At 46.6% G+C, this 16,006-nt stretch overlaps 1 protein-coding gene across 3 annotated transcripts in view; it reads left to right on the top strand.

Moving 5' to 3' along the window:
- Positions 1–16,006, top strand: part of LOC137320094 (immunoglobulin kappa light chain-like) — a 62,110-nt gene that overhangs the window by 45,008 nt on the left and 1,096 nt on the right. For 2 of the 3 annotated variants that reach the window (XM_067981873.1, XM_067981872.1), the window contains exons 3-5: positions 9,830–9,882; positions 12,566–12,886; positions 14,182–14,256. In XM_067981873.1, the coding sequence (XP_067837974.1) occupies positions 9,830–9,882; positions 12,566–12,886; positions 14,182–14,256 (449 nt within the window). Of the gene's footprint in view, positions 1–9,829; positions 9,883–10,855; positions 10,905–12,565; positions 12,887–14,181; positions 14,257–16,006 lie in introns of all 3 variants that reach the window. The other variant, XM_067981881.1, reaches the window with a different exon arrangement.

A 16,006-nucleotide genomic window follows, 5' to 3' on the forward strand; every position in this document is an offset into this window, starting at 1 on the left:
TGAAACAAAAGGCAGATTATAAATGTATCACAAAATCTTACATTACTCGTCCCTCCGGCGCCGGGTGTGCACCGGGGACCATCATGAGTGGATAATACTGCGGGTTCTAGCAAGAGGCAGAAGCTCACAGTTCACTTTGGGCGGTCACTTGCTCCGAGTCTGTCGTTGCTGTTTCCGGGCTCGGGCATTTCCACAGCAGACTGTCCCAGAGAAGAGACATGTCGCCTTACTTAGCCCTGGCGCTCGCTCTTCTGCCTTGTAAGTTTGGCAGGAGGCAATTAAACAGTGCAAAAAAACCTCTGATATAGAATCAATCTTACAGTTCAGAAGGAAGCCATTCGGCCCATCGTGCTTATGCCGGCTCTTTGAAAGAGCTACAATATCTGCAGCACCGTGTGTTGTTGTAGAGACTTTCTTATCATCTCTGGTCTTTTGGTTGTAATCTCTCTCTCGCTCTCTCTCTACAGCCGCTTGTGTAGCTGTCGTGTCCTTGAAGCAGGAGGTCTTATCCATCACCAGGGCCTCGGGGAAAACGGCGCGATTCGTGTGCCAGGTCGAAGGGTTGAGCAGTATAGCAACAACCCCCATCCAATGGTACCAACAGAAAGGGGCAGTCATCCGCCTGATCCTCTATTACGTGACCCAGGATAATGCTATAGTGGAACCAAACTTCACCCCACGGTTCAAAGCCGAAAAACTGGAACGTGATGCTATCTGTACTCTTATAATCGATAACATCGAGCTGAGCGACTCCGCCACGTATTACTGCTCCGTTAACGTGGCACTGTGATATTGTTGTATTGACTCTTCATACAAAAACCTCCCGCGTTGTAAAGCTGTAGAAAGAAGTTTCTGGAGTTTATCGACCCATCAGCCCCCAAAACCGCAGTAGCGAGATAGTGGCACCTCTCGAAATTAAATTTAAGAGATTTCCCCCATTAGATTGCCAAACCGTGGGGTCACAAGGCACGCCCTCCTTCCAGGTGTTGAGACAACCCCCCCCCCCTCCCCCTTTGCTCATCATTCACTGCAGATCCATTACCCTTGGGGCACCCACACTCAACACTAGCGTCTCAACCTGGCGCTTTCCACAGCAAACGGGTCCCTTGTGCATTGAGGCGAGTCATTGATCCCCGAGCAAAGCGGCAACGCCAGTTTTCACCAGCTCCACCAACTACCTCTATCTCTATAAGTGAAGCCCGCTATAACTGTGGACAGGCCGGGCCTCAACAACAACAACAACGTGCATTTATATAGCACCTTTAACATATAGTACAACTTCCCAGGGCGTTTCACAGGAGCGATTATCAAACAAAATTTGACACAGAGCCACATAAGGAGATATTAGGACAGGTGACTTGGTCAAATAGGTAGGTTATAATGAGCATCTTAAAGTGGGAGAGAGAGGTATAGAGATGGAGACATTTGGGGAGGGAATTCCAGAGCTTAGGGCCTAGGCAGCTGAAGGCAGGGCCACCAATGGTAGTGATTAAAATTGGGGATGCGCAAGGGGTAAGAATTGGAGGAGTGCAGTGATCTCGGAGGGTTGTAGGACTGAAGGAGGTTACAGAGATAGGGAGGGGCGAGGCCATGGAGGGATTTGAAAACAAGGATCAGGATTTTAAAATCGAGGCGTTACCATACCAGGAGCTAATGTAGGTCAGTGAGCACAGGGATGACAGCTGAACAGGGCTTGCTATGAGTTAGGATATGGGCAGCAGAGTTTTGGATGAGCTCAAGTTTATGGAGGATGGAAGATGGGAGGCCAGCCAGGAGAGCATTGGTATAGTCAATTCTAGAGGTAACAAAGGCACGGATAAGGGTTTCAGCAGCAGATGAGCTGAGGTGGGGCAGAGATGGGTGATGTTACGGAGGTGGAAGTAGGCGGTCTTGGTGATGGAGTGGATATGTGGTTGGAAGTTCATCTCAAGGTCAAATAGGATGCCAAGGTTACAAATGGTCTGGTTCAGCCCCAGACACTGGCCAGGGGAGGGATGGAGTTAATGGCTAGGGAATAGAGTTTCTGGCGGGAACCGAAGACAATGGCTTTGGTCTTCCCAATATTTAGTTGAGGAAATTTTTGCTCATCCAGTACTGGATGTCGGACAAGCAGTGTGACAAATCAGAGACGTGGAGAGGTGAAGGAGATGGTGGTGAGGTAGAGTTGAGTGTCATTAGCCTACATGTGGAACCTGACGTGTTTTCAGATGTCTACAAGTAAATCCCGCTACAACTGTGGACAGGCCAGGCCATTTTGTTTTCTCACTCACTAGTGAGAACCTCCAGAGGGGTTGATTGAACTTTTCAAACTTTTATCTAGTTGAAATCATCTAACGCGATTGAACCTGGCATCTTTCTGCTCTGTCCACCTCAGCACCTTGTTCGGTATCCCATTCACTCGCTGAACCACCAGGATGTGATTTCAATAAGTTTTGAAAGTACCATGATATGTGCAGAATCTGAGAACACTAAGAATCTGATAGGGAACAGAGAGATTGTTGATATAAGAATGGATGGTGCCAAGAAGAAGAGGTTGGGTAGTGAGGGGCTGAGTTAGAAAAATGATGGAATTCACAAAGGAATTGAGTTAGATGTGGGTTACTGAGAAATTGGGGGCAAAACTGCGAAGTGTAGAGGGAAGGGTCAGATTTGGAGAAAGGTTAGTGAGAGTAAGGAATGGGGAAAGAGGAGATAGAGGCAGCATGATAGATTGGCTTAATTTTGGAAAAAATGCATGAACTTAAAAGTGAAGGTGAAGGGTGGAGGGAGGTTGAAGGAAACTTTTTGGGATGGGGAAGAAGAGTTTGGAGTTGTTCTTACTTTTCAGAATGAGTTCATATTAATTGTAGCACTTGGCTGTCGAGAGAGTGGGTGCTACTGCTTGAGGTGGTCACGCCAGATCTGACAGTGGGCAGCCAGGCTAGTTGTATACCATTTGTCCTCTAGTCTGCAGCCCATGAATGTGAGTCCACATGAAGGTAACTGTTGTACAAGGAGTATGGTGATGGTGGAAGGCTAACTGGAATCTGGCAGAGATATGGGTGTCAAAAATGGACAAGATGATTATGGGCCAGATCATGGACATTGTGTGGGTTATCAGCCAGAGGAGAGGGAGTTGGGTGTTAAAGAGGACACCTGTGTCAGAGTTAGGGGGTCGTTTTCCAGGATTGTTGGAAATAACTCTGGAATCAGATCACAATGTGAGAAACAGTATTTCAGCCAACAATCAACTGCACATTTTACTCAAGAACTAATCGATATTAAACAATTTAAATGGTGCCACTGAGGAATTTTACAAGTGAGGTTTTTATCCCCCTCCTCTTGTATTTCTAAATACAGTATTGACCTATCAGAGACACTAGTCAAGGAGGCAGGTTTCCTCTGTTTTAAAATTGGTGATTAATAATCACGATAACCTGCACAGCTCTCAGAACAAACTGCTAATGAAGAGATTCTTCATTCTAAACATTTCTCTGAGTTTTCTGCATCTACTTTGTGCTTTGAAAATATCCTGATGCTTTATTTTAATCTTTGTAACTGTTAAGGCCTTGTTAAGGTCCAGTTGATGTTGCAGGTACTTATCTCCTTTGCAAGTGAAACCAGAACAGCAGGAATTATGACCTCCAATGATGATATTTCATCATGACTTATTGTCACTGGTGCGGGAACGCAGTATCCCAAGGGTAAGCAGGAGAGCAATTGATAAATCCACAGCATAGGAATAGTGGTCATAGGTGAATTTTGATTATTGCAGCAGCAGGCAGTGGTGGAGAAGTAGAGAGTGGGTTGGGACCACAGAAGGTGTGGGACTTGCACTAATAACACTAGGCACTTCCTCAACAGTGGGTCTATGTAATCAAATAGACTCCCTTGGGCTGACAGAGGGGCAGGACGATGAGACTCAGTAGGGAGGTCTGTCACTGAGATCTGCTATTTGTTAGTGGAAGATTTCAGTGAATGAAATTGGGATCAAAATCTTCTCTATCCAGCCATATCCTAACACTTTCACACATGTTATGATGGGGAATGATTGGTTACTCTTTGTAAGATCATCTGCACTCATTGATAAGACACAATGTCACTGCTAAAAAGCAGACAGCATGTATTATAAACCTTTCATTCTGTATTGTCATTGCATTGATGCATCTCTTCACAGTGCAGACCACATGCCATTGGCCTCTCACTTTCACATCGTTCTTTCTCCTGTTATGTTTTTCTTCCATCAATGTTACAATATTTTTATACAACTGAATAAATATGCGATACCCTAATAGAAAGAAAGCTAGAAAGATTTGCATTTATATAGCACCTTTCATGACCTCAGGAGTTCCAAAGTGCTTTACAGCCAATGAAGTGCTTTTGAAGTGTAGTCACTGTTGTGATGTAGGAGTAAGTGTATATGTGTCCATGTCATCCAATGTCTTGGTAACTCCATACTCCTCTTTGTGTACACATCTCCCTTGCTAATTCTGTGGCGTGGACACAAACACAACCTATGTGGCTCGTTCTGTGTCACTGTCACGATGGTGGGACTGTGTGTTTGTGGTTACAAGGAGCTTGGATTGGGAAATTGTGAGCTCATTAAGTTTAATGTGCAGAAAATCACAGACTATGGTCTTGTAACTTTCTGACCTGGGCTCGCTACAAGTACCACTCCACACCGAGTGGTCCAATTGCAGCATCAGCCCCTTATTGAATTTGTTTGGTGTATGACAGGAATCCAGCCAGTTATAATAAAGAAAAAATTCCATTTGATACAGAAACTTTCATGACCTCAGGATGTCCCAAAGTGCCTTTTGTGTACACATCTCCCTTGCTAATTCTGTGGCGTGGACACAAACACAACCTATGTGGCTCGTTCTGTGTCACTGTTGCATAGACCTAATGGCCACGAGAGGATTTGAATGCAGGGTGGAATTTTTAAGCAAACTCACTGGGACATGGGTAGCCAGTGCAGTGCGGTACTTTCCATGGGTGAGAATGTGGCAGCAGCATTTTGAATGAATTGTAATTTGTGCAGGGTTGAGATAGGACATTGACTAGGAGAGTGTTAGAGATGTCAAGACTTGAGGTGATGAAGGCATGGACTAGGGTTTTGGTGACAGTGGGGAGAGCTGGGGGCAGTGGCAGGAGATACTGAAGAGGTTGAGGAATACGCCAAAGTTCAACCCCTTCTGATAGCCTGCATCAGTGTCACAGAACAAGCTATGTAGGGTGTGTTAAACAACCATGGCTCAGTGGGTAGTACTCTCACCTCTGAGACAGAAGGTTGTGGGTTTCAAGTCCCACTCCAGAGATTTGAGCACATAATCCAGGCTGATACTCCATTGCAGTACTGAGGGAGTGCTGCACTGTCAGAGATGCCAATTTTTGGATGAGACGTTAAACTGAGGCCCCATCTGCCCTCTCCGGTGGACGTAAATGATCCCATGGCGACTATTCAAAGAGGAGCAGGGGAGTTCTCCCTGGTGTCCTGGCCAATATTTATCTCTCAACCAACATCACTAAAAACAGATTATCTGGTAATTATCACATTGCTGTTTGTGGGACCTTGCTGTGTGCAAATTCGCTGCTGCATTTCCTAAATTACAACAATGATTACACTTCAAAAGTACTTAATTGACTGTAAAGCACTTTAGGACATCCTGAGGTCATGAAAGCTTCTGTATCAAATGGAAATGTTTCTTTATTATAACTGGCTGGATTCCTGTCATACACCAAACAAATTCAATAAGGGGCTGATGCTGCAATTGGACCACTCGGTGTGGAGTGGTACTTGTAGTGAGCCCAGGTCAGAAAGTTACAAGGCCATAGTCTGTGATTTTCTGCACATTAAACTTAATGAGCTCACAATTTCCCAATCCAAGCTCCTTGAAACCACAAACAACACAGTCCCACCATCGTGACATTGAATTACTATTTCACCCCAGAAAATTCAGATGTTGACTGGAAATTTCCCCCTGGGTTGGTTAGTATCAGTAATACAATCGGACAAAAAGACTTGATGGGCCCAAAATCCGCAGCCCTTCCGTCAGGAATGCACCAAAGGGCCAGAACTGAGGCTGGGGCCGGGCCAGGCCTTCACCACCAGGTTCCTGTGGATCCTGTCTGGGATGGAGGCTCTACCAGTCCTGAACATGGACACCTATGCAATGGGAGGAGGAGCAGGACTGGGCACAGGGATTCCTGGGCCGGGCTGAATATCAGTGGGTCGCTATCCCGAGTGAAAAGAGGTGCATCAACCTGACAACCGACGGGTGAGAAATCCACCTGGGGGACTGGGCCTAGGGATCTGGGCTTTGGATTGGTCCTGGGGGTCTGAGCTTGGGATTGGGCCTGGGCCTGGGGGTTGGGGATTGAGGTCTGGGAATGGGGATTTGGGCCTGGGAATGGGCCCGGGTCCCTAAAGATTTTTAAATGGTTTAAACTTTTTTTAGCCCTTTTATAAAGGGATCCAATGGGCACAATTTTGGGATTTTTCTTGGGAGAGGGGGGTGCCCCCCCCAAAATGGGCACATCTGCCGCATTTTGCAGCTCTTTCATCTGGCAGGTGCATGTCCTAGACCGGGTTTAGGCAAGGTCCTCAACACCATGATTTAAATTGGGTGACTTCCCCCAAACCTCACATAAACTGGTGAGTCAGCTCCAGAGGTCACTCGAGGGTCAGCTCCAGAGGTCACTGGTGGGTCAGCTCTGGAGGTCACTGGTGGGTCAGCTCCGGAGGTCAATAGCAGGTCATCTCCAGAGGTCACTGGTGGGTCAGCTCCAGGGGTCACTGACAGATGGGCTCCCGTGATCTCTGGTGGACAGTACCTGGTATTTGTACTGCGATAGTCGGTCAGCCCGTGGATTTCAGTACCCGAGTGTGTGGCGTTAAGTTACTGCTCTGCCCTGTAACTTATGAGTAATTTTAACCTAACTCATTTTTTTTTTTATTCGTTCACGGGATGTGGGCGTCGCTGGCGAGGCCAGCATTTATTGCCCATCCCTAATTGCCCTTCAGAAGGTGGTGGTGAGCCGCCTTCTTGAACCGCTGCAGTCCGTGTGGTGACGGTTCTCCCACAGTGCTGTTAGGAAGGGAGTTCCAGGATTTTGACCCAGCGACAATGAAGGAACGGCGATATATTTCCAAGTCGGGATGGTGTGTGACTTGGAGGGGAACGTGCAGGTGGTGTTGTTCCCATGTGCCTGCTGCTCTTGTCCTTCTAGGTGGTAGAGGTCGCGGGTTTGGGCGGTGCTGTCGGAGAAGCCTTGGCGAGTTGCTGCAGTGCATCCTGTGGATAGTGCACACTGCAGCCACGGTGCGCCGGTGGTGAAGGGAGTGAATGTTCAGGGTGGTGGATGGGGTGCCAATCAAGCGGGCTGCTTTATCTTGGATGGTGTCGAGCTTCTTGAGTGTTGTTGGAGCTGCACTCATCCAGGCAAGTGGGGAGTATTCCATCACACTCCTGACTTGTGCCTTGTAGATGGTGGAAAGGCTTTGGGGAGTCAGGAGGTGAGTCACTTGCCGCAGAATACCCAGCCTCTGACCTGCTCTCGTAGCCACAGTATTTATATGGCTGGTCCAGTTAAGTTTCTGGTCAATGGTGACCCCCAGGATGTTGATGGTGGGGGATTCGGCGATGGTAATGCCGTTGAATGTCAAGGGGAGGTGGTTAGACTCTCTCTTGTTGGAGATGGTCATTGCCTGGCACTTATCTGGCGCGAATGTTACTTGCCACTTGTGAGCCCAAGCCTGGATGTTGTCCAGGTCTTGCTGCATGCGGGCTCGGACTGCTTCATTATTTGAGGGGTTGCGAATGGAACTGAACACTGTGCAGTCATCAGCGAACATCCCCATTTCTGACCTTATGATGGAGGGAAGGTCATTGATGAAGCAGCTGAAGATGGTTGGGCCTAGGACACTGCCCTGAGGAACTCCTGCAGCAATGTCCTGGGGCTGAGATGATTGGCCTCCAACAACCACTACCATCTTCCTTTGTGCTAGGTATGACTCCAGCCACTGGAGAGTTTTCCCCCTGATTCCCATTGACTTCAATTTTACTAGGGCTCCTTGGTGCCACACTCGGTCAAATGCTGCCTTGATGTCAAGGGCAGTCACTCTCACCTCACCTCTGGAATTCAGCTCTTTTGTCCATGTTTGGACCAAGGCTGTAATGAGGTCTGGAGCTGAGTGGTCCTGGCGGAACCCAAACTGAGCATCGGTGAGCAGGTTATTGGTGAGTCAGTGTCGCTTGATAGCACTGTCGACGACACCTTCCATCACTTTGCTGATGATTGAGAGTAGACTGATGGGGCGGTAGTTGGCCGGATTGGATTTGTCCTGCTTTTTGTGGACAGGACATACCTGGGCAATTTTCCACATTGTCGGGTAGATGCCAGTGTTGTAGCTGTACTGGAACAGCTTGGCGAGAGGCGCAGCTAGTTCTGGAGCGGGATTGGGTGGAATACCTGTTTTACACCCGGCCCCCAGTATAGCTCTCTATTGACTTCAATGAAGAGTAAAATCAGTCGGGATGCAAAACCGGCATTGATCCCGAATCCATCATTTGCCCGACAGGTGAGTTAGGTTAAAATTAACCCCCCGCCCCGCTCAACACTGCAAACAACCGCGGCCGTGGTTTTGGAACTTTCTGGGAATATGGAGTAAACTTGGAGCCACTGAACCTGTCAGGCCCTTTTATGGAAATTAAACGTCAATCAGATCGACAGTGGAAACCTTTCGTTCATTGGAATGAGAGTGTGCCCGAGAATGGATCGCAGAATATATCAGCTCCAGGAAACCAGATAACTGCTGCAGACGGGAGACCACTTCAAGAATTTCCATCAATGTTCTGGGGGCCCGGGGACATGTGAATTCATAAGGTTAAAGCTACAAATGATAAGAGGTTGAACTAAACAGTCTAGTTATTGTGAGCTGGTTTAATACTATGGTTTGTTTTCAGCTTTGGTACCAGATTGGTTGTGACAGGTAAACTCCATCCTAACCCTAAACCTAATCCTCACCCTCATCCGCACCTTCACGCTATCCCTCACCCTCACCCTAACCCTCACCCTCAACCAATCCCTCAGCCTCACCCTAACCCAACCATCACCTTGTCCCTCACCCTTACCCCATCCCTAACCCTACCGCTAACCTTCATCCTCACCATCACCCTATTCCTCACCCTCACCCTCACCCCATCCCTAACCCTACCCCTAACCTTCATCCTCACCATCCACCCTATTCCTCACACTCACCCTCACCCCAACTCTAACCCTATCCTTGACCCTATCCCTATCTCTAACTGCATGGGGCGATGGGCAAAGAGTGAAGCGCCAGTCGGCTGGTCGGTGCGATATTGGAGTTGGTGTGAGTGTGAGAGGGGGAACACGAGCCCTCAGCAGTTTAGTATGGGAAGCGTGAAACGGGTAATATGGCAGGAAGATCACTGGAGTGAAATCATGGGATTCCTTCGCGTTAATAGATTGGTGTGAAATTTTTTTGCGAGTTAGTTTAACTGTTATTCGAGTGAGTCCGGACAGACTGGGCACTGGGACCAAACTCCATCACAGGTGAGGCTTTGGTGTGAGCGGCGAGGTAAGTTACAGTAACTTAACTCGGTGTGCTCACTAACCGGGTTACTAGTGATGGTAGTTAGTTAGTGTAATGGCTGAATCTCTGGAGAATTCGGCACTGGGGCTGGACCGACTGTCACATGTGAGGCGCGATGGTTTCGGGTAACTGCAGGTTCAATGAAGCAAAACCTTTGTAATCGGGAACAGAGGCCGTTCGGGGCGGGCTGGTGCCCCAGGGGGGTTATTGTAAAGTGATGTAACACCGTGCCACCTCTGGTGCTTGGAGAAAAATCTTCGGCTCTGGGACTCGGCTCATTGTTTCAAGTAAGTTTTGTGTGAGCGGCGATATGTTCAACTAGAGGGCTCCGAGAGATCTGTTTAAATAAATATCACCGGGTGTCTGGTGTTGTCTGTCTAATGTTCACTGTGAGTTCGGGTGGTTACTGTACGAGGTTGTAACACCGCGAGTGCCGGGTGCATACAATGAAAGTCCACAGAACTGGGGCTAAACTCTTTTTGCTCCCGGTAAGTGTTTCTACAAGAATATCACAGACTCAGGGCACGGGTTGCGGCGCGGTTTTTGTAAAGCGTTGTGCCACTGTGGTTGCTGAAAAAGTCTTTGGTACCGGGACCAAACTAATTGTTTCAGGTGAGTTTATATTCCATTTAATGTAACGCTCCGGGGTCGGAGTTTGTGACGCGGTAACGATTAAGGACAAATATTGTAACAGATTATAAGACAGCGAGATTCCTATAGAGTTCATGACAAGAAGGCCTTCGGGACTATTTGGGTCGGTTCGTGGTGTTCATGACTACAGCTTTGTAACGGGCGGAGAGGTGTTGAGTGGATGATTTCCGCCACTTCACCGCTTTAATAAGACGGGACGCCGGCAGTGTTAAAACAGATCGGGTAAAAATCATTTTCCAACACCGTAGGGGGGGGGGGGGTATAGTGGGACATTGTGGCCACAATTTATTGGCACCTGGTTGTTAACAGTTGTTTATGTGTGAGGGTCATGCCGGGGTCTGGGGGGAACGATAGCCTGCGAAAGGTGTACACACATGCCGAGCTAATCTGGTTCTGGCACTCAACTCGTTATTACAAAACATCCACATTATTTCTGTAATTCTGGGAAATCTGTAGTGTTTATTGTGGGAAAAACGTCCAAAAGTCAATTGGATAGTGCAGTAATAGTTCATAGAGGCGGTAATAGTTCATACAGTCAGTAATAGTTCATAAAGGCAGTATTATACACCGCTGTCTCCCAATGAGATATTGAACAGCCCTCTATCACTGTGGGTAGGAGTTAAGCAGTTCGGCACTGGGACCAAACTCATTGTAACAGGTAAGTCTGATATCATTGCCCATGCCGCGTGTCTCCGAGCGGCCGTGTGCTCGGCGGGTTTTGCACAGTGAACAGCTTTCGACGCTGGCATTAAGCTGGTGGTCGCCGGTGAATCTTCAGATCCACCACCACAACACATGGGGAGAGGAGATGGGGTGTTGGGTTCACACCCTGCTTCTGTGTAGCGTTAAAAGCAGCAATTAACATAGCCCTGGTGTGGATTAGTTGCTTTAATTCATTGGGAATGGCAAGTACAGAAACCAGGAAGTTTAAATGTAACATGAAGATTAATAAGGAAACAGGTTAGGGTTAGGCTTTCACTCAATGCTTTCACACAGATAGATTTTCGGCTGTGAGACAAGACTTACAGTCAGCAGTAAGTTTTAAAGGAGTAAGTGGGTAGCCCATGAATTAGTGGTGTTAAATGCTTTATACATCCTCGCCATCTCAAGTGAAAATACCGAGAGCCTTATATATTCTGGCACAGCATTGAATACAAGAGCTAAGAATTTGTCTAAATCCGTAGTTTAGTGACCAGTCATTACTTCTAGTCACTTATTGTAAAACACCGAGGTAGTAGATGTTGTGAAAATAGTCAGAGTGCGACTAAACGGGTAGCTCAGTATACCTGGGGCCAACTGATCTATTTCGTGTTAAGTTTCTATTAGGCCAGGTAGATTATTTTTAAAGGGGGCACTTGCAGTTACTAACTGCCACTTTACTGCTTTACTGCTTTAATTAAAATAGGCAGCTCGCTGGTTTCTGAAAAGTTAACCCCCACCAAAAAAAACTGGCGAATTTCTATTTATCACACTTGCTTTAGAAAGAATATCCCAGCGCTGCAAAATTGTTAGAGAACTGGCGCAGCACCGTAACAGAGTAGAATCATAGAATCTTACAACACAGGAGGCCATTCGGTCCATCCTGCCTATGGTGGCTCTTTGAAAGTGCTATCCAATTAGTCCCACTCCCCCACTCTTCCCCACAGCCCTGCAACATTTTCCTTTTCAAGTATTTATCCAATTCTGTTTTGAAAGTTATTATTGAATCTGCTTCCACCGCCCTTTCAGGCAGTGCATTCCAGATCATAACAACTCACTGTGTAAAAAAATGTCTCTTCATGTGGACCCTGGTTCTTTTGCCAATTACCTTAATTCTGTATCCTTTGGTTACCAACCCTCCTGCCAGTGGAAACAGTTTCTCCCTCTCTACTCTATCAAAACCCCTCATAATTTTGAACACCTCTATTAAATCTCCCCTTAAGCTCTAAGGAGAACAATCCCAGCTTCTCTCGTCCCTCCACATAACCGAAGTCGCTCAGAAATTGTTAACCTGTATTGTAAGCTGATAGACCTGCCGATTGAGCTCAATTTAATCTAATCACGTTAGCGGCCAAACTGTTCACCCTTCCAGTCAGCGCTCTGCTCGCCCAAAGAACGTGAACCGCTCCCGTTTCCTTCGAGCTTTGACAACAGCGCATCAGAAATTCGAACAAAACGTCAAATACACCTCTCTGTAAGTAAACACAGTGAGTGAGCGGCCATTTCCCTGAGACTTTTATCAAATCAGTGGCCAATCGTGCATTGTAAATGCAGATATTAGGATTTATATCTGTCCTAACCGCATAAATCTACAGATATTTATTGTTTTTTTTTAATCAGAGGAAGAGGCCAAAAAACCAAGAATCCGGCTCTTCCCTCCGAATGGTCAGGAACTGAAGGAGACGTCTGAAGCCACAGTAGTTTGTCTGCTGACTGGATTCTTCCCCGAAGTTATCAAGGTTTACTGGGAAATCGCAGGACATCGTCAAGAGGATGAGAAAGTGGGCACAGACTCCGTGGAGAAAGAGGAGGGCGAAACATACTCGGTGATCAGCCGCCTGAAGATCTCCAAGCTTCAGTGGGAGGAAGACAAGATCACCTGCGGAGCAGAGCATGAAACCGCTCCAGAGGCAACAACGATTGACAAGAACTCCAAAACCGGTACCGTCTTTACCGACTCTCGTTGTTTCATCTTAGGCTATTATATATTTCGATCAAAAAATATACACGAGGGTTCAGGAAAACCTAATTTTGTATAAATTCCATCTTATTGATCAGCTCTCCCGTAGGTGTCTAATTTTAGAATTCTACCCTTGCAATAATTTAACTTTGTTCTCTTAAAAAAAGTTAGCTTTATTTTTAAAAGCAGCAATCAGTCTACACCTGCGTTACAGAAGGGGACTATGTAATTATATAGTTATTATTATAATAACTATCTGTTATAGAAGGTGTTCAATCAGATTAAGATCCGCTCCGCGCGTCTTACTGCCCCTACTCCTGAGATCCGCATTCTCAGTGCTGCCTCACCCTTATCTAGGTGCTCGTTAAAAAAAAAGTCAATTGCTGATATCCAGAACGGAATATTGCGATTCTTTCTTCATTTTCTGTTGCAGAACCAGCAACACGCTCTGTATATGAAGCCGGTTAATAAAGATTTAACTGGCTTTGTTGTAAAAACAACGTATTTGGGACAGTTTGTGCCATCGGGTGGAAAAACGTTCATTGACGGAGAAGTTTAATCTCAGGATTTTATGTTGTAAATGTGACTTTTGTTCAAATACCAGAGTTCGACCTGTCCCCGACGTTTCAAATCTTGAGCAACACATTATAGTGTGTGTGAACTTGATAAACGTTCAGTAGAACGGAAAATCCTAAACTCTTTAATTTCCACGGGGTTGTCCCGATCATCCGCGTAACTTCGGCGGAAGATCCGCTGCAACTCCGGGGGAAGACGGCGTAAACCCCGAACCGTTCCATGCAAAGCCGAAAGCAGGGAGCGAGTTGTAAAATGTGAATATTCATTAGTTCCTTCCCTCTAAAGAGAAAGAGTCCCTGAATTTCTCTCGGTGAATGGGGTTTGTGCAGGAAACGTATAAAAGCGGCAATGATGAACCAGGGCCATCGGCGTTTATTTCAACACGACCACTGAATAATTAAAAGTACCCGCTACAGATTGTAATGTAGGTTCAGTACACCGACGGGGACAGGGAACTGAAGCGTTTATTGAGGGCAGCGGGAATGTGTTACAGCCAAAGGCTCAACTCCAGAAAATTATTCTTTAAACTCCCGTGTCGAGCAATGTGGAACTGGGCTGTGAGATTGCGAACTCCCTCACACCTCCTTTCTCATTTTGCATTCTTGGTTTGTGTTCTTACTCGCCCTCACGAGCCATCAAATTGCTGAATTTTCGGATTGTTTCTAATTTATGTTCCTGTCTTTTCTTTGGTCTGCTTTAGCTCCGGAAACTGCAGGTCCCACGTGTCCACCCAGCGAGACGGTGTCCTCGGAACTCTCCGAGGAAACGGATGAAGGTAATTCCCCAATAAGAACAAAATATACTGCAGGTACACACAGTCCGGTCCTCCGGCCTGGGGCAGTGTTTCTGGTCCTGGAGGATCCAAACTCGAGCGCGTGAGTCCCAATCTCCCCCCTCCCCTCCCAACTCCCAACACACTGTGAAACTGAACTCAGTAAATCTGATAATCTGTGTTTGGCACCGGATAAAATGACCACGGAAACTGACGAATTGTTATAAAACCCCAACTGATCCAGTAATGTCCTTCAGGAAAGGAAACCTGCCGTCCTTACCCGGTCCGACCTATTCTATAATACGTGACTCCTGTCCCACGCTACCTGGTTGACCTATGAAGTGGTCTAAAGAGCCATTCAGTTGTAAAAAAAATGCTTAGAAGCCTTCGCACCATCTCGGGAGAGCTCGGGATGGGCAATGAATGCAGCGATGGTTCTACGCATTGCATCTGTAAAGAGAAAAGGCAAGTCAATGTTTGAGCTCAGAACTGGGCCAACTCCCAAACATAAAACGGCCTTTGCTCTTTATAGGTGCGAATGACCTGCTGTGCAATCCAATATTTTATGTTTTATTCCTTTGTATGTGAGCTTGTTTCCCTGCCTTGAAATGTGTTAAACAGAGAGTTACAGACAATGGGTGTTAAACAGAGAGTTACAGACAGTGGGTGTTAAACAGAGAGTTACAGACGGTGGGTGTTTAACAGAGAGTTACAGACGGTGGGTGTTAAACAGAGAGTTACAGACAGTGGGTGTTAAACAGAGAGTTACAGACGGTGGGTGTTAAACAGAGAGTTACAGACGGTGGGTGTTTAACAGAGAGTTACAGACGGTGGGTGTTAAACAGAGAGTTACAGACAGTGGGTGTTAAACAGAGAGTTACAGACGGTGGGTGTTAAACAGAGAGTTACAGACGGTGGGTGTTAAACAGAGAGTTACAGACGGTGGGTGTTAAACAGAGAGTTACAGACGGTGGGTGTTAAACAGAGAGTTACAGACGGTGGGTGTTAAACAGAGAGTTAGAGACGGTGGGTGTTAAACAGAGAGTTACAGACAGTGGGTGTTAAACAGAGAGTTACAGACAGTGAGTGTTAAACAGAGAGTTACAGACGGTGGGTGTTAAACAGAGAGTTACAGACAGTGGGTGTTGAACAGAGAGTTACAGACGGTGGATGTTAAACAGAGAGTTACAGACGGTGGGTGTTAAACAGAGAGTTACAGACGGTGGGTGTTAAACAGAGAGTTACAGACAGTGAGTGTTAAACAGAGAGTTATAGAGTCATAGAGTCATAGAGTTATACAGCACGGATAGAGGCCCTTCGGCCCATCGTGTCCGCACCGGCCATCAGCCCTGTCTACTCTAATCCCATATTCCAGCATTTGGTCCGTAGCCTTGTATGCTATGGCATTTCAAGTGCTCATCCAAATGCTTCTTGAATGTTGTGAGGGTTCCTGCCTCCACAACCCTTTCAGACAGTGAGTTCCAGACTCCAACCACCCTCTGGGTGAAAAAGTTCTTTCTCAAATCCCCTCTAAACCTCCCGCCTTTTACCTTGAATCTATGTCCCCTTGTTATAGAACCCTCAACGAAGGGAAAAAGCTCCTTAGTATCCATCCTATCTGTGCCCCTCATAATTATCCATAATCTGTGCCCCTCAAAGTTACAGACGGTGGGTGTTAAACAGAGAGTTACAGACGGTGGGTGTTAAACAGAGAGTTACAGACAGTGGGTGTTAAACAGAGAGTTACAGACAG

This window comes from Heptranchias perlo, chromosome 3 (genome assembly GCF_035084215.1).
Source record: "Heptranchias perlo isolate sHepPer1 chromosome 3, sHepPer1.hap1, whole genome shotgun sequence".
Lineage (NCBI taxonomy): Eukaryota > Metazoa > Chordata > Chondrichthyes > Hexanchiformes > Hexanchidae > Heptranchias > Heptranchias perlo.